Below are 27354 nucleotides of genomic sequence, written 5' to 3'. Positions count from 1 at the left end.
TAAATTGCATAAGTTGGGGCCCTTCCCTCTTAGGTGTAAATGAGTCATGTTTTACTGTTTAAATACTACTCTTTATAAGAACAAACCTTGAATTGTTCTTTGAAACCAAGCTATATCACTGATGTTAGTTTTCAAGTAACTTTTCCACATTAAAGAACTTGTTTAATGTGAAAAATATTATTTTTCAGATGTATTTTTGAAGGTGAAAATGACTTTCAAGTCTGCCTCCGTGAGTCCTTTCCTCAGTTGAAAACAACAAAACTCACAAGGATAGAGTGGTGCAAAATTAGACGTCTTCTTGGAAGACCCAGAAGATGCTCGGAGGTAAGCAGTTTGTCTGATCTATTTAAGCTGCAGTTTATATTTCAGAGACATAGAAATCCATACCTAAGTCTGAGAGTTCTCACGTGAGTCTTTCTATCGACTCATCTCTATTGCTGAGGCAATTATGTGCCCTCTTTCTCTGTATGCTGTACGTGATATACAGTACTTACAATTATATTTCTACCTAATCATGTTGGAACCTCCCTCCTTCCCTAGGACTGGTCAGAATGAACCCTTTGGAAAACATGAAGCAGGAAATTCGATGTTAATATCACGTATTTATATCATAGTTCGTGTTGGCCATGATGTAGCTGTATTTGTTTCAGTGTATTGGTGTTTGCTCGTGAAGATTGTTCTAATCTTTTACATTTTCATAGGCAAGGCCATAGGGTTAAATTGGTCAAAAGCATAATATCTTCCTTGTACTATTTATTTTAATTTTTTCACTGGACGGACGGCCTTAGAAAGTTAGAATTCGATCTTGAATTCGAATTTATTTTACGTCAAAACCGGTAAGAGGCAACCTGTAGCCCCTTCACCGCGCTGTTTCCCTGTGCCATTGCCGTAGCCCAACACGGAATAGGATAAAAATTTTGAATGGTCGAGGGGTCCAAAAAAATGTAGATCCGAGGGTAACATTGTAAGTTCAGTCCGAAGAGTAAAGGCCCACAATTATACAAATAGCTGATTCTAGTAGAGAGGTTGGGCACGTTACATCTTGCGGCGTCATGCAAGTATTTTCGATCTCTATGATTGAAGGGAACAAAGTAGTTACCTGGCTGCTCAAATCCCCCCTCCCTACTTTGCAAATATAGGCATCGAGTATTGCTGCATACGAAACTTTAAATACCTCATCACAAAATTCGTCAAATATCTGGGTAAAAACTTTGAATAGAAGTTTAAACTTAGAAGCTTAATGTTTTCATAATGCTCTTTGCCTATGTCCGTTTTGTCACCTTTAAAACATTTGAAATGGGCGACTTTGATATTGATTTTTTTTTTTTTTTTTTTTTTTTTTTTTTTTTTTTTGCTCTTTAGGATTCCTAAAAAGCCTTCCTTGTATTAAAACCTGGTTTTTAATAACAATTAAAAAAAACACATTTTTAAATTTTTTTTCGCTTCCTTATAGAATATATGTCATGTAGGCTAATGCTGATCTGCTGCTTTTTTGGATTGCTTTTGACTATTCTTTTGGATATCTTTTATTTTTTGGGGGGATAGATTCCATATTAGAAACTTATAAATACATAATATCAGTTAAATTATAAACTGCATCTAAAAGGAGTAAATTTATCAAATTGAAAAATACATGATGGTGAAACACTTCAATTACAATGAAAAAAATACATTAATAAAAATTATAGTTCTCACTTGTAGATAGCTTGTAAAAACCTTATATTAGAAGAACTTCTAATTGCATAAAAAGAGCACAACTATCAAGTTAAAGCTACAAACTGGAATTTCTCCAATGACAATGAAAAATGGTTTTTTCTGTTTTATCATGATTATTATCCAAAAGTGAGAACAGAATTCATCCGAAATTTAAGATCTGTAAGAAATCCAAAAATACCCAAGACAATCAACAAGTCCCTGTGTGGGGCCCTGGGCCTATCAAAATATTTCTATGATTTCCCAGGGAGTTTGAAATAATTTTATTCCGTCTCTGCTTTAAATTAAAAAAATAATTAACTTTTTGGCATCCCTGCTTTCAGTTAAAAAAAAATTCAAGGTATTATCCTTTAAAAAAGATAGCCCCTTACCCCCCCCCCTCTTTGGATACCGCCTTGATACGATACCCTCTCTGCTTTAAATTAAGAAAATAAATAACTTGTTTGGCATCCCTGCCTGCAGTAAAAAAAAATCGAGGTATTTTCATTTAAACATGAAAGCCCATTACCCGTCTCCCCTTTGGATACTCTCTTGATAGGATACCGTCTCTGCTTTAAATTAAAAAAAAAATAACTTTTTGGCACCCCTGCTTACTATTAAAAAATTCGAGGTATTATCATTTAAATATGACAATTCCCTAACGCCCCCCCTTTGGATACCACTTTGATAGGATACCGTCTCTGCTTCAAATAAAAAAAAAAAACTTTTTGGCATCCCTGCTTTCAAAAAAAAAATTCGAGGTATTATCATTTATAAATTATAAAGGTCGAACAACAAAAATGTCGAAATTATTCAGATATACCTCAAATTACTGGAAAACTGAGTCATAGATTCACCATACCATTCAATAAGATCCAAGGAATGTATCTAGAAGGGAGCACACACAAAACCCAAATTAGGCCAGTAGCCTATGAGAAATCCAAAAAGACCCAAGACAATGAACAAGTCCCAATGGGGGGGGGGCTAGGTCTATCAAAATATTTAAATGGTTTCCCAGGGAATTTGATATAATTTTCATCCGTCTCCGCTTAAAAAAAAAAAATCATCTTTTTGACATCCCTGCTTTCAATTAAAAAAAAGTGAGGTATTATCATTTAAAAATGGTAGCCCCCTATCCCCCCCCCCCTATAGGCAATAATATACAATTTTTTTATAAATCATATTTTTGGTGTCATTTCCGTTTCAATCTTCAATTCCCCAGCCTTGTAGATAGTCTATAGCCTAATTGTTGTCTCAATAGAAGGGTCTTTTTTTTTGGGGGGGGGGTAAAAATTTTTCAGAAAGAAGATTGTATTTTCTTTAATCTATCAGGCGTTCAATAATTGTTTATTAAACATTTAGAAATGTATTTAGAAATATCAAAAGAAAACAAAATTCTGCAAACTTACGATTCAGCTCTCGCAATAATCTGTTGGCTATCAATTTCAAAATCCAACAGAACCTGTGTAGTGTATGCGTTCTGTTCAACTTAAAAATTAAATTCTTGACTACGAATGATGTAAAAATCTTATAGCAATTAGTAAACTGCATTCGAAATGGTTTAATCTCATTTCATAAAGACGATACTTTTGTCGATATATGAAGAACCGTGTATATTGCAAATTTGCAATTGTATCTGTCTGGTTTTTATGCGAAGTAATATAAGAGACGAAAATCAACGAACAAGAGAGTAGTGAAGAATTATGGTATGCAAAGTAATATTTGGCAGGGATAGACACTAGTGATAAATCACTAGTGGTGGCACTGTGATTGGGTGATTTTCGGGGATTCGGGGAACCAATTTTTTTCGGGGTGGCACATAGATTTTCGGGGAAATCACCGAAAATTCGGGGATGTGCAAGCCCTGCTTGATTTCTAATCAGGAAATCGAAATACTTTACCACACTAGAAAAGAAAAGCTCCGACTTTTCGGTTGACGCAATAAAGAATTGCCGCAAAATTAATTCGAAGTCAGCCGGCAGCGTTCGGCTGATGTGCCGACGTAGCGTCGGGGTCTAATTGCAATATAGAAGTCCAAATCAAAAGATTTTAAGTACATCTTTCCCAAACGATGAGTAATTTCCACCATATTTACTACTTGTAATTTTCTTAGCCTATTGATCCCAAGTTAGAAACTGATAGTGCAATATAGAATTTAAAGGCAAAAGACTACGTATATAATTCCCAAATGACGTTTCATTTCCGGTGAAGATGGTATCTAAGAGTTTTTGACCTTGCTCATCACAAATTTAGGCTAACATTGCAATATAGAAGCTTTTTTTTAATCTTCTAATATGAGTTTCTAACACAATAAAGTTATCTTATTATATAAACATCTTGCACATAACCTAGGTCAATACGATTAAGATCAAGTAAAGTGAGAAAAGATTGTAGATCTTATAATATAATCATGATTCAAAAAGTGAGCCGAGCAGAAAGTCAAACAGTTCGTGGTAACGAACTGTAAGTAAGGAGCGACCCGGCTCAATGGTAACCGAAACTCTAGAAAACAGGTTTTTGATACCAATAGATACATCAAAAGAATCAGATTCCAATGCTGAAGATAATTATATAACTTTCAGCAACTTTAGTCCTACCTATAAAAAGTTACGCGCCTGAGAAAATTTGGCTGATTTTCAAAAAAAGGGGGAAAGACCCCTTAAACGTTATAGAACCTTAATGAAAATCACACCATCGTATTCAGCTTATCAGAGAACCCTACTGTAGAGGTTTCAAGCTCCTATCTACAAAAATGTGGAATTTTGCATTTTTTACCAGAAGAAAGATCACGGATGCGTGTTTATTTGTTTTTTTGTTTTTTTTTCACAGGGGTGATCGTATCGACCCAGTAGTCCTATAATATCGTGGGAGGGCTCATTGGAACGGAAATTAAAAGATCTAGTGCCCTTTTTAAGTGACCAAAAAAAATGGAGGGCAACTAGGCCCCCTCCCACGCTTATTTTTTTCCCAAAGTCACCCGATCAAAATTTTGAGATAGCCATTTTGTTCAGCATGGTCGAAAATATGATAAATATGTGTTTTAGGATGACTTAATCCCCCGAAGTCCCCAGACGGAGGGCTAAAAGTTATGAGCTTTACCCAATGTTAACATATAGTATTGGTTATTGGGAAGTATACAGAAGTTTTCAGGAGGTTTTTTCTGGTAGTGGGAGGGAAGGGTGGGTCGGGGGTTATGTTGGAGGATCTGTCCATGAAGGAAGTTTTCATGGGGGAAGGGAAATTGCCATGAAGGGGGCGCCGGACTTGCCAGCATTATTTATTGGTTATTGGGAAGTAAACAGACATTTTCAGGAAGGATTTTCTTCTGGAGGGGGGGGGGCAAGAGGAGGGGGTTACTAAGGAGAATATTTCCGTGGAGGAAGTTTCTTTGGGGTAAGGGAAATTTCTATGAAGGTGGCGCCGGACTTCCAAACATTATTTAAAAAACGATCAGAAATTAAATAAAAAAAAACAAGTTTTTTTCAACTGAAAGTAAGAAGCAACATTAGAACTTAAAACGAAAAGAAATTATAACGTATGTGAGGGGTTCTCCCCCAAGTCAATACCTCGCTCTTTACGCTACAGTTTTTTTAGTGCTTTAAAAAGAGCTAGCTATTCTAATTAAACGGCCTTTGTGATTCAGGGGTTTGTGAATCAAAATTTTTTTTAACTTTGAACGTAAAGAATGTGGTATTGACTAAGGGGAGAACCCCCTCATATACGTAATAACATATACGTAATAAAAAAACAATAAAAAAACAAGCAATACGGCTCAATAGTAATCGAAACTTTTAAAAACGGAATTTTGATGTCAATAAATGTATCAAAAGAATATATTTATAATGCTGATTCTAAATATATAAATTTTTTTAAGTTTAGTATTACTCATCAAAGGCTACGAGCCTGAGAAAATTTACCCGATTTTTTAAAGAGGGGGGAAACATCCCCTGCGAGTGAAAGAATTTTAATGAAAATCACACCGCCAGATTCAGCGTATCGGAAAACCCTATTACATACGTTTCAAGCTCATATCTGCAAAAATCTGCAACTTTATATTTTTTGCCAGAAGAAAAATTTACGAATATAGAAGTTAGTTACGTAAGTTAATTTGTAAAGACATCCATTTAGCAAAAGAAAAGTAAAAAATTTTATGCCAATTTTGTTTACTTATTCAATGACGTTTAGCCAAAATAAAAGCTGCATTAACTAAAAAACGATCAGAAATTAAATAAAAAACAAGTTTTTTAAACTGAAAGTAAGGAACGACATTAAAACTTAAAACGAACAGAAATTATTCCATATATGAAAGGGGCTGTCCCCTCTTCAACGCATCGCTCTTTACGCTAAAGTTTGACTCTGTCTCACAACTTTATTTTTTAAAACAATAAAAAACTTTAGCGTAAAGAGCGAGGCGTTGAGGAGGGGACAGCCCCTTTCATATACGGAATAATTTCTGTTCGTTTTAAGTTTTAATGTCGTTCCCTACTTTCAGTTTAAAAAACTTGTTTTTTTTATTTAATCATATAATAAGTCAAACTTAAAATGAATAGCAATTACTATGAATGAATAGATTAAACTTAAAATTAATATCAATTTAAGTTTATAACAAGGTAAACTTTAAACAAAAAATGTTGACACAAATAAGAGCCCCCTCCCCTCGTCCTAATTACCTTAAAGGCAAGTGTGTCATTCGTGATTGCTTAAAACTAAACAGATTGCTTCGAAAACAACTAATTGACGTACATTGAAGTACAAATAGACTTTAGGTTGTTAGGTTTTAGATTGTTGTCGCTTCCACAGAGTGATTAGAACTCAAATGTTTACAATATTGAGGAAGGTCTCATAGCCAGTGTGTCGTAGTAACTATTGAGGGGGGATAAGTGTTCTTTAAAATAAAATACTGTAGTTGTCAGAAATTTTTTAGGTTATTTTTAGATTTTAGAAGTCTCATAATAGAAAAAAATTCAAAGATATAGCATTTCCATCAGGGAAAAAAATGATGGAATTAAGCATTTTTGATTATAGCTCATAGATCTGTTTTAGGATTTTTTTTTTTAGGAAACTTCGATTATTTTTAGGTTTTTTGAAGTGCTATAATATTATCATTAAAGCACAAATGGCGTTCCAGGATTTAGTGAGTTTGAGGTGAGTGGCACCCTAACATAGCTTGTTGCAATTAGCCTGTGGTTAAGTTTCAATTTAGACCAAGGTTTCAGCAACTCTCAGTGATAACTATCCCCTTCCGAATTGAAATGTTATTGATCTTCAAAGTTAACTATCTAAATCATCAAATATAAAATACCTTAATACTTTTAATTGACTTTTTCTAATGCAAAGCCTTTTTTGTGTTTGTTATTTTACAGTCCTTTTTTCGTGAAGAAAGAGAAGAACTTCAAAGGAAACGTATGCGCGTCCGATTAGTTCAACAAAGAAAAATTACAGATGTCACTAGTATTGCTAAGGAAGTACCAGATGTAATACCTTTGCCAGCCGTAATTGGCACAAAAGTCACTGCACGTCTCAGGTATCCTCAAGATGGTATTTTCATTGGAAGGGTTGAAGCTTTTGATACTTCAAACAATACATATCGTATTTCATTTCAAAGAGCAGGACTTGGAACAAGATCGGTTCCAGATTTTGAAGTGCTTGTGAGTAGATTATTAACTCATTCAACTAGGGCGTAGCTTGTATTGGATTTTTTTCCTTTTTCCTCTTCTTTTGAATGCAATCTTCTTTAGAATATTCTTTAAATGCCCTTCCTAAAGTGATGGCGTTGAATGTGATTATTGGCTTAGGTTTGAATTCTTCCGAGAATGCCAACTTAGCTAGAATCTGTCTAGACTAGGGCCAGTCCAAGGTAAAACGACTTTTCTTTTTACTTATAAATCTTAGGTGGATTTTGAATGTGATGCTAAGAAAAAAATACTATGTGTCAAAATAAAATGTCCTAATTCTTTCGTTTAGGAAATAATTGTGCACTGCTTTTATGAGTTCAAGTTCCTCTTTCCTCTACTTTCTTACTTGTTTTGAACGTGCAATTCCTGTCATAAATTTTTAGATTTTATTTTATTTTTTGTTTCAGTTCCATTTTTTTTTAATTTCCTGCCCAATTACAGCATTTTCGCAAACTGTTGGCAATAAATTTTTGTAAGCTAACTAATAAGTACGAGCTATTTGTGTATTAGCAGCTGTTGCTAACAAATGTTAGTAACAGCTGGGATGGCGTAAACGTGGTTGTTGCTAGAAATATATATATATATATATATATATATATATATTGTAGATATATAATCTGTAATAAATTGAGAGAGGGAGTAGTCAATCTGGACTTGTCCCAGTTAAGGATAGGAACGGGGCCACAATTAGTGATAAGGAAAGAGTCAAAGAGAAATGGGCAGAACATTTTGAGAAAGTGCTAAACTGAGATGGAGTCGTAGGAAAAGATATAGAGGAAAATAAAAAATTTTGTGATATCTTGGATGTAAAGGAAGATTTGTTTTGTGAGAAGAATTAGCGACAGTACTAAAAGGATTAAAAAATAATACGGCTACAGGTTCTGATAGTGGGGTAATATAGTCTCCTAAATATGGCGGCTCTGAGGTTAGAAATAAGTTATTGAATATTATGAGTATGATTTTAAAAAAGGTGAAGAACCAAGCGGTTTTAGGAAAACCCTAATTAAACCACTGTATAAGAAGGTGATAAGAGTAAGCGCGGTAATTATCGAGGCATAGTCTGGTATCTGTAGGTAGAAAATTACTTAGTAATATGATGTTTTTAGACTGAGAGATGCTGTATACAAAGTTTTAAGAGAAGAACAGTGTGGTTTTAGAAAAGGTACAGGATGTGTCGACCAAATTTTTACTCTTAGCTTAATAATTGAGAAGTGCCTGAGCTATCAAACACCTTTGGTCCTTACTTTTATACTATGAGCAAGCGCTAGATTCTGTACATAGAAGAGATTTAGCAAAGGTTTTATCCTTGTATGGTCTACCAGACAAATACATTACATAAAGTGATTAGTGATATGTACGAGAATAACACTGCTGCGGTTAAGGTAGGAAATGAGGTTAGCAGCTGGTTTCGTATTAAATCAGGAGTTAAGCAGGGTTGTGTTATATCCCCCTTATATGGATCTTTTTGATGGATTTTGTCTTAAGGAGCACAGGAAAGTTAATGGGAGACCACGGAATCAAGTGGGGAGGAAAAACTCTCCTGGACTTACATTATGCTGATTAAGTATCCTAGATGAAAGTGTGAGCAAATAGAATGAACTTTTAGAGGTTTTGTGAGCTCAAAGTACAAGAAGAGGTTTGAAAATAAATTCTAAGATGATTAAGTCACTAAGGCTAGGAATAAGTGAAGATGAAAAGGTGACATTGGGTAACGAAAAGATTGATCAGGTGGACAGCTTCACTTACCTTGATGGTATTATTAGTAAAGACGATGGGAGCAATGAAGATGTTAAAAGTAGAATAACCAAGGCTCAGGGTGTTTTTCTCAGTTAAAAAAACTTTTGAAGAACAGGAAAATAATTCTGCAAACCAGGATTAGAATATTGGAAGCTACTCTGATGACAGTGGTCTAATATGGCTCTGAACCATGGGCGCTCTGAAAAGCGGATGAAGATTTGCTAGATGTTTTCCAGAGAAATTGCCTACGGATTGTTCTGGGTACCCGGCTGACTGACCCGTATTTCAAACATTAGGATGTGCGAACAGTGTGGTTCAGTCGCGCCTTCTAGGGCTCTAATGAGAGAAAGGTTGAGATGGCTGGGGCACGTTTTGCTGATGAAGGATGACAGATTGCCAAAGATTGTCCTTCTCGTTCAACCGTCTAGGTCTAAACGGAAAGCAGGTCGTCTGCGGTTGGGGTGGGAGGATGTAATAAAGAAAGATTTAAAGGAAATGGAAGCTTCCTGAGAGGGTGTAAAGAGGGATGCTTGAATAGATTGGGATGGAAAAGAAGCCTGCGTAGCTGTGTTGGCCTCAGGCGGCTTGGTGCTGCGGTGAGTTGTTAGTTAATTTTAATATATAATGTTTGTGTGTCTTTATATCTCTGTCTTTGTCAATACAAATTTAATTTCTTATAGAAATTTGTGGGAGTTTTAGGTGCGTCATATTTTGCTAAAGCTGTGAAAGTAAATGGCTGAAGATGGTTGAACATGTAATTGACGCACAAAATAGATGCAAAAATTTCTTCTTTTTGTTTTCCTTATTTTAAGTTAAGATTTTTTAAATTAAATTTTCAATGGATTTTAGGCGGATGAACCTATTGAGACAGTCAGCATTTCAGAGCTTATTACAAGGTCAAGACACCGTCCAGTTGTTCCGACGATGGTTATATCTCCGATTCGATGTCCCCCAACACCTCTATTTTCTGTTACGCCATTAGGATCACCTGATTTGACCAATGATGTTTCTTTTGCCTCAGAATCACAGAAACCTTTGAAGCTTCTATTGCAAGATGGTAGTCTCGGGAATTTTCCTGTTACGCTTCTTTCGAAAATGGTAATTGAATACTTTTTTCATTTGGTCAAATAGTTTGCGATTTCCATGCAATTAATGAAATATGAAGATTTCCTTTCAACAAAGTTATATTGTCAACTTCGTTGCGTTATCAATGTTTGATTTAAAATCCTTCAAATTCCTTATTCGTTTATGTAAGATTTCGATAGGCGCATTGAAATTACATATATTTTGCAACAAAGCTATGCTTCGTTACTGTCCCTTTGTATGCATCAATGATTTTTTTTTTTTTTTTTTTTTTTTTTTTTAATATGAAGGTAATGTGGTCTAAGAAACTATCTAAACTACTATAAATAATTTCTCAGGCCCCCCTGCCTTTCCATTTACAAATTAAAACAAACGAAGATATAGAAAAACAGGTATAATATTTTAAATAACACAGTGGACAAAAAAAAACTAGTTTAGATAGTTTCTTAGACCACATTACCTTCATATTCGGATTAGTCATTAGACTAATCCGAATACTTCGACTCCACATCCGGAAGTCTTTATCGATGGGGGGGAGAATATATTAACAAAAGAAAATAACTGGCTTAAATAAAACATGAAAACACACACACGCTACACAAAAAACAAAGACGAAAGAAAACTTACGACTAAGTAAATTTAGCATGGTGTATGTATATTTGGTAAGGCGCTGAGTCGCGAAATCATGGGCCGAACGACTCGTCACAAAAAGACCGAACGATTGCCTCCCAAGAAAAGCGAACAAACTAAAGGACATCATAAAATGCTCTAAGGATAATCTCGTCAGATGAACTATATTGAATATTCTGTTACCTAAGTTGACACGGAGTTGAAACTCCGATAAAAAGGTCTTTGTACTTGCTGAACTTTTGGTTGAGTGATACTGTTTCTTGTATGTAGGAGGTGGTGTTTTTTTCTTAATTCAGTTTGCTGGTAAAAATTAAATGTTCTGAACATTAATCTTGATTAGAGTCGCGGAAATAAAATCAGCATGAAAAGTTACGTATTTTTTACGCCACATCATCTATAAAATCTTGATTTCTAATTTGGTCTGCTATTGAACAAAAGTCACACTTTATTTATGTTGACTATTGCAGGCACCTTGGTAGACGAAAATCTTCAGTTAGAAACATAAATATTTCAGAAGTACTGCTTTTGTGAAGCACCAAGGACATTAAAGACGAAAACATAGTACGGCGAAAGTAGAATATAATGAGTTATCGATCAGCATCAAATCTGGTCAGAAAATCATTACCTTGTTAAAGCGCACATCTCATACCTAATCCATTTGACGTAATAATGAGCTCAGCCAAGTCAGCTCTTCATGTATTGTCAGGTGATGAAATTATTATCTACTTGTTTACTGGCTTAAACTTTACAGATCTGTTAAAAATCGAAAATGTGGCTTAATAAAATTTCTTTGATCAATTTGTGAATGGTATTTACCCCTTTATTGATTTGTTTTATGATTATTATTATAGCATTGCACAACAAATTTTGGTGAAGCGATGGCTCGACTACATTTTACCATAAATTATTCAATCATCGTTATTTTTTTACCATAGATTTTTCTGTCATTACCAAGATTGTGTGTCATTATAGGACAACACGTCATCAGTTTTTTTCAGCCATCGGGCAAACCGCTATTATTTTTCTTATCATCGGATAAACTGTCATTGTTTTTTCTTGTCATCGGATAAAATGCCATTGTTTTTTCTAGTCATTGGATAACCTGTCATTATTTTCTTGTCATCAGACTGATTGTCATTCTTTTTATTTGTCATCGGCCAAAATGTCATTGTTTTTCTGCCATTGAAAAGATGCTCATTAGTGAGGTATTACCATGCATTACCCCCCCCCCCCCCACCCCTTACATGTGACAGGTAGCTTATAAGGCGTTCTCATAAAAACTCCATTTAGGCTCAACCGCCTATTGTAAATTTCAAAGCTGAGCCTAAAGTTGTTCTTGGAGACTTTAACTGCTAGTTTTTAGACTTACTTTACTTGCTTACAAGGTGTTTTAGTTGGGGATTCACTGACCAAAGTTCAAGGGCTTGGAGAGAATGAAATTTATTCTTTTTAACAGTTATTTGACAAAATATAAATTTCATAGAAAAATACACTGATTAGAAAGTGTTCTTCTATGGGTACAAGACGAAAAATCACACATAGTATCTAGCAACCATTAAGGAATTGTATCAAGTTTGCTTAGGTAGCGCTAATTCTCCATATTAAGTAGCAGTCGTGTTGTATGAACTTTCCAGCTTCTCTCGCCTTCAACATTCGTGACGATGCAAATGGCGCTGATTTATCGTATAACATGTGCGTTATGGAAAGTCACTGCGAGCGTACCTTTTCCATAAAATATTTTTTTATGGTATTAGTCCAAAGGGACTAATTTAAATATTTCGGCAATACGTGAGACCATACAATCGCGAGATCGTAATAGGGTAATTTAAAACTGGATTTCATCCCCTCTTATGTTCGGAGTCTTCTTGATCAGAAACAATTGAAGGAAGAAAAAACATGCAAAGAAAAAATACTTCTTAGTGCTAAATTGAAATATTTTCCTGCCTTTTGCTGTGTTTAGACAGACTGATTATTCGTCAAAAATCGACGATTCGGCGATTAAAAAGGGCCGGTTTTTCGAAGCAATCGGCTGTTTTTCTTTTAGAGAAAAGCTCTAGTTGCTCGTTGGTTTTGAAGGAATCGGCCGTTGGGAGAGTAAAAATTTAAAATGTCATATCACGTGAACAAGGTTACTGACTTGATCACCATTGTTCAAGGGTACAGGCTGGCCCCAGGATTTCGCCCAATCCTTCCGCTTTCCGTCACTGAACCATTGGACTTCCACCTGTGAATCCCAAGCCCAAACGCCTTATAAGCGAATCAAGTCAGTCTAAAACCCAGCGGAAAAAGTCCTCAAGAATAGTATGAATCTCAGCTTTGGGTTTGTTTCTCGCCGTTGGGCGCTAGAGTAAAAATGCTGCATAAAACGTAGGTAAAAGGTTTCTAAAAACACCTTTTTAACCAACCTGTCATCCGAAGAGGTACTCGAAGGCATGCAAAAATCCCACTAATGACCTACTGTTCAATGGGGCAGAAAAAAACAACGATACTTTGTCCGATGAGAGATAAAAACAATGACACTGTTTCAAATGGAATATTAAACAATAGTTGAGGTTTTGCTTAGCTGTGGACCTTGGTCTCAGCTCGAGGGAGCTGTGCTTAAAAAGGTGATGCTGACATCACCTCTGAATTTTTCAATCTCTGAGCCTTTGGATTTTGACCTTTGAATCCTCAAGCGAAAACGCCTTGTCAGCAAATCAAGTCAGTGTAATGACCAGCAGATAAAGTCCTCAAGAACAGCTTGAACAGATGTTGCTTTTTTCGATGATAATAAAAATCAATGATCATTTGTCCGATCGCAAGAAAAAATAATGAAAGTTTATCCAATGACAAGAAAAAACTGTGAGAGTTTATCCGATGACGCGAAATAACAATTACAGTTTACCTGATGACAAGAAAAAAATAATGACAGGTAGTCTGATGGCAGAAAAAACTGATGACATGTTTTCCTATGACAGCCTTTGTAATGACAGAAGAATCAATGGCAAAAAAAAACGATGAGCAAATTATTTTATGGTAAATTGCTTGGATACGGAAGCAACTTGAATGTTTGTCTTATTAATTCCATAGTGCTAACATACATTCTGCTTCAGGTAAAGCTTTCGGTAAAGCTAACGTACATCCTTTTCAGGTAAAGCTTTCGAAGATATTAAATAGAAAAAGAGCCCTGCTTCGTCTGATAAATTCAATGAATACTGAAACTGAGCGTCGAAAATCTGCCAATCAAACTATTGGTAAAGAATTCCAGAAGAAATATGCCAAAAATATTATTGATTTGGATGAGCTTAATAAGTACCTTCAAGAATTGGATTCTGAGGTGCAACAGATGTTGACAGATGTAAGTGTACAATTTTCTTTTTTAGTATTATAGCCTCTCCATTTCTGTTCAAAATCAAAGTCTATTATATTCAGCTAGCAGATTTTCTAACAGTTTTTTAAATCAGCTGGTTTTATGCAGAATAATGGCACATGCTGTGTTCTGAATGGAAAAGAATTGAAAAGGAGGTGTCCAAGGACATTTCATGCTTTTTTTATTTCCATGGTAGAGTTGATAGTATTGCAAGCATCGAATTCCACATTCTGAGAAAAGTGCATAATTTATTTTGATTTTGATTTGATTTAATTGAAAAGCAGATATCCAATGGTATCTAAGCCTTTGCCAATTAACATTGCAGGGTTGGTGGTAATTCACTATGCACCTAACTTAACACTCTGAAAATGTGCGTAATTTACTTTGATTCTTGACGCCTGTTGCGTTTTTAGATGGTCTCGTTTGTTTGATCTTTCAGAGTTTTGCTATTCTTTATAACGGATTCCCAATGCTGGAATGTCTAACTATTTTGGATGGCCTAGTTGGTCTGAACTGTCGAGTTAAGGCAATCTAATTGTATACAAATTTTGACCCTGAATCCAGCTTCTTTATAAAGAAAGCCTCCCCTTATTTTTGGCTTTATCTAGCACTGATCATTATATAATGTTTAACTTAGCTCGAATGATAAATAAATTGGTAAATTTTTATTCATTTGATCCATTCATGTGCAAGTCCTTTGAATCTTTCAGCATATATGCTAGCATATTGATGCACCCAGGTCCGACACCGTGCTGGACAAGATAATTTTTGTTTGGAGGGAGGAGTGGTGGTGATGCTTTAAAAAGTTTGATTTTAGGTCCAAAATAAGAACAAATTCCCATGGGTTCTTCATACGAGTGGGGGGGGGGGGTCCCGATCTGAATGTGCGCAGGTATGGCAATTAAAAAAAAAAAGATAAATTACAAGGAAAAGTTGCCTCCAGTGTTCGCACACCATTCCTCTAGAACATGGGTCGGCAACCTTTTGTTGTAAAAGGGCCAAAAGTTTACTTTGGGATATCACAGGGGCGCACTTAAGTCATATTTCATTACTCTGTAGTCTAGTGTTGTAGGTATACTATAATAAGTAGAGTACATCTACAATATTTATATAGGCCTACAAATATTTTAGGTTAAAAAATAAAACGTTTAATGTATACATTAAGCGTTAATACATGTATACATTAAGCGCAATACATGTATTGTAGCTAATACAATCAATGAGATTTTCGTTGATACAATCAATGAGATTTCATTTGACTTGTAAGTTTTTTACATTACCTTGTATTTTTGTAGTAGAGACGTGAAATATTGCGTCTAAATGTATGTCCGATAACCAAGAACAGTGTTAGTTTTTTTGATAATTCAGGATTGAAAAGGTTTGCTTACAAATATATGTACTACCAAACATAGTAATTAATTGCTCAGCAAGCCTTTTTAATTCCTCGTAGTTTTCAGAAGGCAAACTTCCATAGGAATCCACCAAGTTGGTTTTTTTTCTTAACAGCTATTTTAAGTGTGGTATCACTTTGCAAATGTATCACCTTGTTTTGCAAATCACTTGGTACATTACTGATATCCACTGCGTAGGGTTTTTTCGAAAATATCCATCTTACGTGAGATCTTTGTGAAATCGGGAACCCGGTTTTCAAACTAAGTTTGAACTTGTAATAATGTACTTTTCATTTTAGTATTTTGCCAAACAAAATTTATACCAGGATCTTCTACCGCTTTCTTGTAATTTGGAAAAGGAGCGATGTGAATATATCCTTGAGGTGATGAATATATTTCAAAAATAGATCTTGACTGATCCACTGGATGGTGAGACTCCACCTGCTGAGTTTGCTAGAGCACCAGTTAGCATGTGAGGCTGAAAATTTTTTCTTGGAAATATAAATTAAGGTGGTAAATACTGACTGCTGCAGAAACAGTCCCGACCATGATCATAAGGACAGTTCTCTCTGATGAATTTTCCTTGCACAATATCATCTGACCCCTCTCCCTAAACACTTTAGGAGGAACATGAACTGTGGTCACAAAATTTTCGTCACAGTTGTATATGTCACTTGCATTAAAATGAAGTTTTTCTAGAATTTAATTTGGGTTTGAGTAGAACTGTTCAATGTTGACTCTGTTAAAGCTCGTTGCATGCCCAAGCTTGTGGGTTCAGGCTTGCGTAGTAACAGTTGTGGATTTTAAGCTCGAAAACCTACCAGCCAGTCTGTTCCTGTCTTTCTGGCATTGCTCCAGTTTTGATGCAGTCAAAGTCATATGCACTGGCAATTGTAGTTACAATTAGTTGGGGTCGCAGTCGCAATCAGTCACATTCACAAGTATTTGCAGTTGCAAGTAGTCACAAATTCAAACAGTTAAAAGCAGTCACTGTTTGAAAAATTCACAATAGCAGAAGTACTAGTTGCATAGTAGTTATAGCAGTCATCAAACGTTCAATTTATTGCTTTCAGCTGTTTTTCAGATATTGTTCATATGCCCTTTTGACAACCTGCATGCTATGAATAGATTTTGAGTACGTATTGATTTTGTTCAGTATACTTCGCAATATCCCTTGATAGTTTTGCCTTAATGTCCTTAGCCATCCCGTATATATTGCAGATAGACCATTTCAACATCCATATTTAGTTATAAATCCCCCTCAAGAGGTCTCAAAGTTTCAACTTAATACCTTTATCCGTTCTTAAGATGCCGTATTATGCCCTGATGACAACTTGGACGGACATAGTCTTTTGATTTAGTTCAACATCCCCAATGATATGCTCTGAAAGTTCCAACGTACGCCCTTTTTTTCCTGGGATATTGCGTATACACCTTTTTGATAATCTGGATATGTTTTGTACCTTTTGATTTAGTGTTACTCCCTCTAGTTTCCCTGAAAATGGAAACTTAATACCTATTCTGTTCCTGAGATATCGTATTTATGCTCCTTTGACAAGCTTGATATACTTAAACCCTTTTGGAAAAATATACCCTCGATTTTGTAGATGGGTTTCATCTGGTACATGCTGGGAAATGTCCCAGTGTGTACCGTATTTTCCCGTCCCACTATATACCAGATGACACCCATCTGCAGAATCAAGTGTTATTGTTTTCTTCTGAATGTTTTGCCACAAGATGGCCACATAACATGACCAGATGATTTGGCTTTCATTTGGTACCCCAAGCGCTAAATTTTATTGAACTAAAAAAGAATAAACAAAGAAAATTCAAAGACAAAGTATTTTTTGGGATGTATTTCCCAAACTTTGAGAAAGATTTGCTCAAAAATAAAGATTGTAACATACCAAAATAATTGGTCTGGATAGTTGAAAATCAAACTAACTATGGTAGATGAGGCTTGCGGATTTTTCGAGAATACTATACGGCAGAATGCTAGATGGCACCCACTTTTACTCCGTTTTGTATTGTTATGGTGAGTAATATGGTCCGTCAGATGTTATACGCCTCAAGTGCCGCATGCGGCCCGTGGGCCGCGGGTTGCCGACCCATGCTCCAGAACAATTACCTGCATTACCACAATGCTACTATATTTCCTTTTAATGCTAGCTTATTAAGCACTTCTTTAAAGCTCAAACGACATTCCTAGGACAAAGTTATCAATTTGTTGTGGTAATTTTCGAAGTTGGTGAAACTAACGAAATTCTTTTTCTAATCGAATTATTTTGTGAAGTGTTAATGTGTGAGATTTGAAGATTTTGCTCTTTGAATTACACGTCAACAACTTATGCTTAGATATTGGTGTAGCTAGGTGAGGAGTAAGGGTGGAATTTAATCTAATTTAAAACCTCATTGAAAAAAGCAACACAGTAAATGAGAAGTTTGTCGTAATTAAGAGTAGATTTTAACCACAACCAGGCCAAAACTTGAGGGCGACAATGAATTTTAAACTATCTCCAGATCTGAAATTCATAGTTACCAAATCATGACTGCTGTCCTTTATTTTCAGTGCGACTTTATTTTCTATATTTAGTATACTGTAGTTACTAGAGTCTTTATTTTAGATATGTCCTGAAGTTGGTTTAGACCCTCCAATGGGACCTGAAGCCTTAAAAGCTGTTTGCTATTCTGATGCCAAAGGTATTGTAAGTATACAAAAGGAATCCCGTCAAGGCATGCGCGCCCCTATTTCAAATTCCATGCTAGAACTCATCACTGGATTGACTTCAATAATGCTACAAGTAAAGGTGAGACAACTATTGTTTGCTTGAATTGCTTTTTTTTTTTTTTTTTTTTTTTTTTTTTTTTTTTTTTTTTTTAATCAAACAATTTGTATTCTTAAGGATATAACTTATATTTGCCTAAATGTAAATTTGATCAGATATAAGATTAAGTACTTCGTTAACTAACTGTTAACGATAGGAAATCAAGAAATGGAATAGCAATGTACCAGTATACCCTTGATTTGAAGCAGAGATTAACCAAGAGTTATGATGTGACGAGCAGCCAGGTGATTATTGCAAATAAATTGAGTACTATCTTTCCTACATATATTATATGTTCCCGTTGATCTCTGTACGGCTATTCAACCTTCTTTCTGATTAAGTGAGATATCTGTTAGCCGCAGGCATTCAATGAGTAAACATCGAATTCATCCCGCTGTGTAAAAGTATAAAACCGATTTCAAGCATGGGAGAGTGAACTCTGAAGGGTTCATCAATAATACTGCCTTAATGCCACTTAAAAATGTTTTCATTTTTGAAGGTGGAAATTATGCTTAATTTAGCGGTTACGATACTCCGTGATCAGCATGGCCGCGGCCCACTTTTTAAATGTCTCTGTTTATGTGTGTGTGGGGGGGGCACTTTGGGAAAAGTAATTTTTGCCATAAGTAGTCAAAAGCAGTTCTTAATGACATTACCATATTTAAGCTGGGGAGGGGGTCAAGTCTGCCGGTATCAATCATTCATGTTTTATCTTGGTTACAAGAACCGTTTATGGTTCTTTGAGTTCTAATTCATGTCATACCTCAATTTCACTCATTTAGAAACAATAGTAAATTACACATTTAAGCTATTAAACAACGAAGCATTTTTTCTTGTTTGAAGGCGGAGGGGGGGGGGAGTTTATGTACTTACTTTCTCTCATATTGCTTGAACATTCTTTATCTTTTAGAAATACCGTCAAGTTCTCTTTTTATTTATAGTGCTTGGCTGAAGGAGAAAGAAATGCCAACGAGTTCATCGCTCTTACTGAAACAGTCAGTGAAATAAAAAGCTCCCTTCATCCACAGAACGTTGGCGTGTTCCGTGACTCAGTAGAAACTCACCTAGAACTCATACAGTCTGGCCTCAGTCAATTAGGAAACCTTCATGCATTTATGGATGCAAAACAGGTTAAGCATGTTGTGTAAAATTTGGTTTTATTAGACTGGACGAATTCTCGTCTGCAGTAATTCAAAAGATGCTAAGTTACAATACGTCGATTACAGATGCGCGAAAACAGGCGGATAGATGACTATCTGCAACTATTCCTCCCCTAGGACCCTGAATGCAGCAGTAAGTTCGTAGTAGTGGCAGTTTGTGGGTATATCTCACAGTGTGGGCTGCTTAGCTGTTAACTGGACTTATCTTTTTCTAAGGAGACCATTTTTGGAATTTGAAACATGGTAAAAACGATTTTGGAATCGACAACCTTCGTGTTTCCCAAGTATATATTTAAGTAAGAAAAAGTGAACTTGCAAATTTTGAAAGCCCGACAACTTTTGAATACCTTCGAAACCAAATAAGATATTGGAAAGCGTAGTAGGTCAATCGACCTAAGCGTGAAGATACAGTAAAAGTTTCAAAAGTTGACAAAAACGTCACATTGCATCCTTTGAGTTACTGCAGCTGTTTTTCGACTGTGTCTCTTTTTCTTTGTCGTTCGTTTTAAACCTATATTTATGTATTTTTGTGTTTACGTTTTAGTGGTGCATAAATTTTTTTTGACCATCCTAGGATATCTATTAAATATATCAATTTGGAGTTACCAGATTTATCTTAGTTGGACATTTTTCACAAAGACATCTTAATCGCCGTGTTTGACTTCCAGTAATAGACTATGGCAGTCACAAGTTTCTTTGGACACCCACAATTAATATCAAGTGTTAAATTAAGAAACTTATTATAGGAATACGCCATTTGTTGTGCCGTGCTTGAAGACTGGGATTGAAAAGTGACTTTAGAACAATATATGGTTTGTTTGTGTTTCAAGATTAGCTCCTTGACAAAGTTCTTCCTCTTTTTTTCAAAAAAAAAAAAAATGCAATCAAGTAATAGGCGGCCCAGCCTATTACTTGATTACATATATGAGGGTATTTACTGTACAACCTCAAATAAACCACTGTAAATGTAACAGGGGGAAGAGTATCCCTCGGGATCAGTCCGAAAAGTCCTACTTCCTCGGAAACCCTGTTCTCTCCCGAGAGGTCAGATCTATTAAAAAAAAAATAAGAATTGGGTATATTCTGCATAAATGTTTGTGTATATTGACTTTAGTTCATGCTTTCCAATTTCTTGTCATTTGGATAATTTTTTATAAAAATCATCTAAATAAACATTAACACATATCTTAAGAAGTAAAATCTCATTCTAGGCCATTGGGGTTGGTATCCTGGGAATTTTAACCTTCTCTACTCCTGTCCACCTTTCTCGACGGCCCTGTTTGCAAGACTATTTGTAACAGTAGCAACTACTCTAAAATATATTCAATTTTGGTCTGTTACGATGACCAAATTGGCATAAGTAATAAAGACAAAACCGAAATTTACCCATCAATGTCATCATGTGTTGTCAGAAGCTGTAACTTATTAGCCCAGAGTTTCTTAAAAGCACTGAAGTTACATGGTTTTTCGCCTTTTTAGTGAGCAAAAATGTGAAAAGGGTCATCCCTTGCTTAAAAAAAAAAACATACCTACTTGCTTTTAATCTCGGTGATTGTTGTTCCTTTCGCACCTCGCTCGTTTTTTATTTCCTCTGAAAAATGCGAATAAAGATCTAAGAACTTGTTCATAGATATATTGTTAATGTTTTGGTGGTTGTGCTGGATTTTAAAGTTACGTGGTTTTAGTGGCTGATTAAACAGACTTGTTCTAAATCTCTTTCCTTTTTATTTTCATACCCCTTTCAGGTAATAAAAAGATTATATGCCCATATTTCCGCTAATTGTGCTTAATAGGAGAGTTGATCGAAGCAGTATTGTATTGATGGACTCGATCAGTACTTGCGGTCCGAAGTCCGGCAGGAAGCACGTTTCCTCATCAATAGTTATCACCCCTACCTCCCTATTCCCGTTCCCTACAAATATTGGCAGGAAGTTCGACACGGTAAATGCAAACGAAGTAAGCACACGGCATGACACAATTTTCTGTTTTTGACTTGTAAACAAAGAACTTGGCAACTGAGAAGAATTTAAAAAATTTTCAAATTTTGTTTCCGAATTCCTTTGTGAACTGAAAATGTGAATGAGTTATTTTACAATAAAATAAAAGTGCTTGGGAGAGGATTAAACCCAAAACTTCAAATTTGTGCGTTGGCACTTAAGGCGCCATGACGAACAAAAATTATCCAATATATGAATGCGGCTGCTGCAACATTGCCTTCAACCCTCCTTCTTTGTGATAAATTTTAACATTTGTATCTCAAATCTTTCAGAATAAGTTCAAACGAGAGTAGTGTTATAGAAACACTTCTTCGCATTCGATAAACCGAGTAGATCTGCAGCAAGCTAGCAACTTAACATAATTTGGCTCGCAGCTCTGTTTTGATTGATTATCAAACCTTGATATCCAGCAGAAAGTGCAAACCGTTTTAGTTTTCCTTCATTAACCACTATTAGGCCGCGAAATAAGCGTCTGTACGAAAGTTTGAATGCACCTGTTCTTGGTACAGATATGAAACATGACCCGTGAAGCAGTAACATGAGAATGCGGTGAAGACTACTGAACACAATTTTCAGTGAAAAATACGAAGTATGCATTTGCAAGACGATATATCGAACGCGTAAATACATCCAATGTTTACCATAAAGTGAGACGTCTTTATTGCAATCAGAAAATGCAGTATAAAATGGATAGACCATGTTGGAACAAGGCAAGTTCAGTTTTCAAACCTACCGCGAGGAAGGGGGAGAGGGTAAGGAATTTTGTTCATAGACGTTAAATCCAATGACTCTCAGTCGCGGAACAGCAGGGACGTAATTGTTCACGATGCACCAGACAAGTTTCGAAGATACTCAATGCCGAGCGGGATGGAAACACCTAGTTCCCGTGGCAAGAAGAAGGAAAAAGTAGCAAAAATTGTAACTTCTTTTCGTCAAAATGATTGATAATGATAAAGCTAGTTTTGTTGTATCTGCTGTAAGATATCGAAGACAAATTAATGATCACAATTACCAACAGAAGACGATAAGATCAAGAAATAAGTTACAACTGGAACTTATGCACTTGGATCCCAAGTATTCCAAACTAGGATAAAGGCCAGCATCTGATCGGCAACCAGCTACACAATCCAAGATATGAGTTGATATCGCTCCAACCTTCTGCAATCGCGCAGCGTCAAAAATGACAAAGATCGGCTTTAAAAGAGTTATATGTCGATATTAAGCCCTATTATATACGTCTGCCTCCTCCAAATATGAACTAAATTCATAATTTCGAAGTCAAATCTATGTTAATGAGGATAGGACACAGTCTTGCTTAACCTCTGATTCCACACCGAACTAACTACCAACCCCACTTCCTGCCTTGACCGCATCAGTGTTATTGTTGTACATAGTACTAATCGCTTTAGTGTATTTATATAATACATTATGCAAGGATAGGACCTTCATTAAGGCATAAGTAAATCCAATGACTCTCATTCGCGGAACAGCAAAAACGTAATTGGTTACGATGCACCAGACAGGTTTCGAAGATACTCAATGCCGAGCGGGATGGAAACACTTAGTTCCCGTGACAAGAAGAAGGAAAAAGTAGCAACAATTGTAACTTCTTTTCATTAAAATGATTGATAATGATAAAGCTAGTTTAGATGTATCTGCTGTAAGATATCAAAGACAAATTAATGATCGTGATTACCAACAGCAGACGATTTACACATAATCAAGACCATGCTATCAAAATTGACAAGATCAAGAAATAAGTTACAACTGGAACTTATGCACTCGGATCCCAAGTATCCCAAGCTAGGATGAAGGCCAGCACCTGATCGGCAACCAGCTACACAATCCAAGATATGAGTTAATACCAAGTATCCAACCTTCTGCAATCGCGCAGCGTCAAAAATGACAAAGATCGGCTCTAAAAGAGTTATATTTCGATATTAAGCCCTATTATATACGTCTGCCTCCTCCAAATATGAACTAAATTCATAATTTCGAAGTCAAATCTATGTTAACGAGGATAGGACACAGTCTTGCTTAACCTCTGATTCCACACCGAACTAACTACCAACCCCACTTCCTGCCTTGACCGCATCAGTGTTATTGTTGTACATAGTACTAATCACTTTAGTGTATTTATATAATACATTATGCAAGGATAGGACCTTCATTAAGGCTTTTTTATTAGCTTTATCAAATGCCGGTTCATAAACTATAAAACTGAGGAGTGAAGGGATCTGATGATACAGATACTTCTTAATTATTAATCTCTCTCTCTAAGAGTGGAAATTGGGTCGATGCGTCCCGTCCCCTACCTAAAACCATCCTGGTCTTCTCTTAAAACCTTATCTGCAGCATCTCTTAGTCTAGGAAGTATCATCGTGTAAGTAATTTGCTTCCTACAGAAATCAAGCTTATGTGTTTGTAATTACTACACTCCCTTTTATCACCTTTCTTTTAACAAGGTTTAATTAAAGTTTTCCTGGAATAACTAAGCACTTCCCTTTTTCAAAGTTATATTCATGATATTCAGTAATTTATCGCTTACTTCGCGATCACCATATTTCAAAAACCGATTTACCATGCTATCAGCATCCGATGGCTCATTATTTTTTACACCTTTTAGTACTCTCTGAAACCCCTCGCAAAATAAATCTTACTTCACTTTCGATTTGTCAAAGCAAATTCACTCCTTTTTGTGTCATTTCCTTTAACTTTACCATGGTTTAACACGTTCTCAAAATATTTTGATCGTCTTTCTTTAACACTTTCTTTATGACTAATTGAGACCCTATTTCTATCATTACCTTTAGTAAGCCAAAATTGACTACCTCCTTTCAACTTCTTAACATGTCAATACAGTATCTTAGGCTTCTATTATTATGCTCTCTGGCTTCATCTTCCAGATGTTCGGCAATTGTATCTATGGCCTCCGTATGACACTTCCTTAATTCACACTTCAATGTCTTCCCTACTTCCCTTACTTTCTCTTTGTCCCCATAAGATCTTTCGCTCAGAAACTTCTTGTACAAATCCCTTCTCTCTCCTATCAAATTTAGAGGGTGTTTGCTAATATTAGTGGCTACGTTTCTACCTTTCCTCTCTACTACTCTTCTACAGCTTCTCAAACTATTTTCTTAAAATAATCTTCCCCATTGCCAAATTTAAACTCTCCAATTTCATATCCAACTGTTCTTCCAGCGTTTTAAGAGCGTATACGTGCAAGTGATGGGCAGGCTTTTTCACAGAAAAGACAGCGCACTCTTTGCAGACTATTTCAGGTTTCTAAAACATGGACGCTCCACAAAGAATATTTGGTCAAACCATCAAGTAGCATATCAAGTGAACTAATAAGTAATTCATGAATATGGTCTTTTTTAGCTTGGAAAACACTACGTCTATCTAGATCTTAAGTGCGTTCCATATAATAAATTGCAATTAGCCTACAAAAGACATGATATCTTCGTGCACTTTACAGCTTGCGGTAATCTTACTTACTGAAGTGTTGTAGGCTTTCCATTTCTTCGCTAAAACGCAATGACGTTTCACACAGAAACCATATAAAAGCGTGAAGAGACAAGATCAACAAATTATCAATGTTAAAAGTGAAATGCCTCGACATTACGAACAAATGCAGAAGTATAACGGACAAAGAGGTATTCATAGGATTGAGAACACAAATAATGGAAGTTGTCCTCATAGGAAAGCTGGGGTAGAAAGAACCAGAAAAACTAACATAAAATCAGTCTTTTAAAAGAAAATCAAAACAAATGTAAAACTGAACTAAATACCATGATTTTAACTACGAGAATTGGTTTCAGTGATGAAGACTGTATATAGAAGACCAAATTACGGAAATAATTGCAAGTTCTGGACACGCATTGATTTTAAACAACACAAATTACACTATTTTAATTCCAAAAGGCATAATCATAGAGCGTATTTTGACATTGGAAAATTCGACTTTATCATCATACAAGATAAGAGCTAATCCAAGGACAAATTAATTACATTCACTGGAGCACGTAATGATAGAAGTGACGAACGTGCCTTAGAGCGAAAAAAAACTACACACTACTCCTTTTTACCATCCTCAAAAATCAGCTCTTCTTGCTTTCCATCCATATTACAGGATAGAAAACAAACCTATTATCCCAACTTTGAAGTTCCTTTCTTCTTCTTTTTCGTTAGGTTTGATTACCAGAGCACTATGTGGGCTCAACTGTCTAAGATGATAAGAAAATTATATAAAAACAAGAATGAATGTCCGGAAACGACCAGACAGATTTTAAAGAGAATTAACAATAACTTTTAAGGATCTAATTTGAACACCTTCATATAAAACATACTAAAACACATTCAAGATAAAACATAACAAGCAAAGAAAAAAAAATCGCTTATTTTCTTATAAATAAACAGCTTATTTTCTGACAGTAGTCAACCTAAGGATTTGTTAGTCCCTTGTAGGATTCACTAAACTTGAAGATTTAAAACCAAGAAGATAAAATTTACTAAATTTAATTGTATGCAAGTAGAAAATTTCCGTCATTTACATTCATCAAGACAACTTCTTTTGTTTTAATTTCGATATATTATAGAATATAAAACAAAACGAGATGAAAAAAAAACTCCCAACTAAAATAGAGATATAAAGTGGAACTTAAATAAAATTGTCACGAATATGTACTTAGTTCAAAATATGCCTCAAGCTTCGACAAGAATTGAAATTTGCGAAAATACATTTTCTATTGGAATATAAAAGAAGTCAAGATAGACTGACTAAGGACTTTTCCCGGTTCTAAGTGAATTTCATTTCTAGCAATAAAATGTTTATAGTAATCATTGAAAAACAAAAGGTTGACAATCCAAATAAAATCTTATCACTCAAAATGGAAGGCAAAAATAACTTGGCTTGTAAAGATTCACTTTCAATAAAGGGCCAAAATGAAAAACAAACAGAATTATTAATTTTCGTAACAACGCATTTAATCCCTTCTTAGATTGGCGAGCCGCTCTTCCAATGTTGCATCAATACTTGCTGTGTCAGTTTGTGCCACTCTCGAAGAGCTCGGAGTTGCTGTCGCTCCTACAGCTTCAGGCAATCCTCCAAGTTGTTCATTCAGCTGTAAACCCAGTTCGTCCAAAACTTGTGATACAATTTGGTCGCTAAAAATAAATGTGATTTCCGTCGTTAAAATAGTTGCAAGCGTCCCTCTACAGAGGGGAGAACTCTAACCAATATCTGTCCAATGGACTTCCAGAAAACTGCCAAGAAGTCAGTCTAGAATTACGATTATAAAGCTGCATAATTTTGGTCTTCTAATCAACTGAAGCTCTTAGGGCCCCCAGGCTATGAACTTGAACAACCTTGAATATAGATATGTTTTATTCCATCATATCATTGACAGAGTCTTTTGATTTTCTGTTCTATTTTAAAAATTAATGTTTTTAAATCAACATATGCGTAGGTCATTTATAAAGGTATTTCTGTCTTGTGGTCTTAAAAAAAGTTAATTTTACGCCTTTATTCAATTCAATTTATTAAAATAAAAATAAAACATAACACCAATAATAATAAAGATCCTGGAAGCGAACATGTTGAGGACCATAACAAAAAAAAATTGAAAATGAAGAAGAGAGAAAAAAAAGAAAGAGAAAACACGGGTAATTAAAGCAAATTGATTAAAATCTAGATAATTATAATATCAAAGTTTAGTAACATTGTTATACAGCGTGCGAAAAATTGTGGATAGCTCGACACTGGAGAGTATTATATTCCATTGAAGTATAGATTTAAAAATGGGGGATCGTTGGG

At 35.4% G+C, this 27354-nt stretch overlaps 2 protein-coding genes across 3 annotated transcripts in view; one reads left to right on the top strand and one right to left on the bottom strand.

Annotated features, from left to right (window-relative positions):
• Positions 1–21248, top strand: part of LOC148955313 (protein lin-9 homolog) — a 53507-nt gene extending 32259 nt beyond the window's left edge. For both annotated transcript variants that reach the window (XM_089101468.1, XM_089101460.1), the window contains exons 4-9: positions 189–324; positions 7056–7340; positions 9954–10202; positions 13948–14154; positions 18182–18364; positions 19324–21248. In XM_089101468.1, coding sequence (XP_088957594.1) covers positions 189–324; positions 7056–7340; positions 9954–10202; positions 13948–14154; positions 18182–18364; positions 19324–19530 — 1267 coding nt within the window. In that variant the 3' untranslated portion in view covers positions 19531–21248. The remainder of the gene's footprint in view (positions 1–188; positions 325–7055; positions 7341–9953; positions 10203–13947; positions 14155–18181; positions 18365–19323) is intronic.
• Positions 21249–25441: 4193 nt separating this feature from the next.
• Positions 25442–27354, bottom strand: part of LOC148955312 (charged multivesicular body protein 2a-like) — a 37395-nt gene continuing 35482 nt past the window's right edge. Inside the window, exon 4 of the mRNA XM_089108150.1 lies at positions 25442–26705. Coding sequence (XP_088964276.1) covers positions 26525–26705 — 181 coding nt within the window. The 3' untranslated portion in view covers positions 25442–26524. The remainder of the gene's footprint in view (positions 26706–27354) is intronic.

Source organism: Artemia sp. Qi Xiang Cuo, chromosome 2 (assembly GCF_049724085.1).
Source record: "Artemia sp. Qi Xiang Cuo chromosome 2, ASM4972408v1, whole genome shotgun sequence".
Lineage (NCBI taxonomy): Eukaryota > Metazoa > Arthropoda > Branchiopoda > Anostraca > Artemiidae > Artemia > Artemia sp. Qi Xiang Cuo.
The sequence above is the reverse complement of the archived record's forward strand: the minus strand, read 5'-3'. Positions and strand labels throughout refer to the sequence as shown.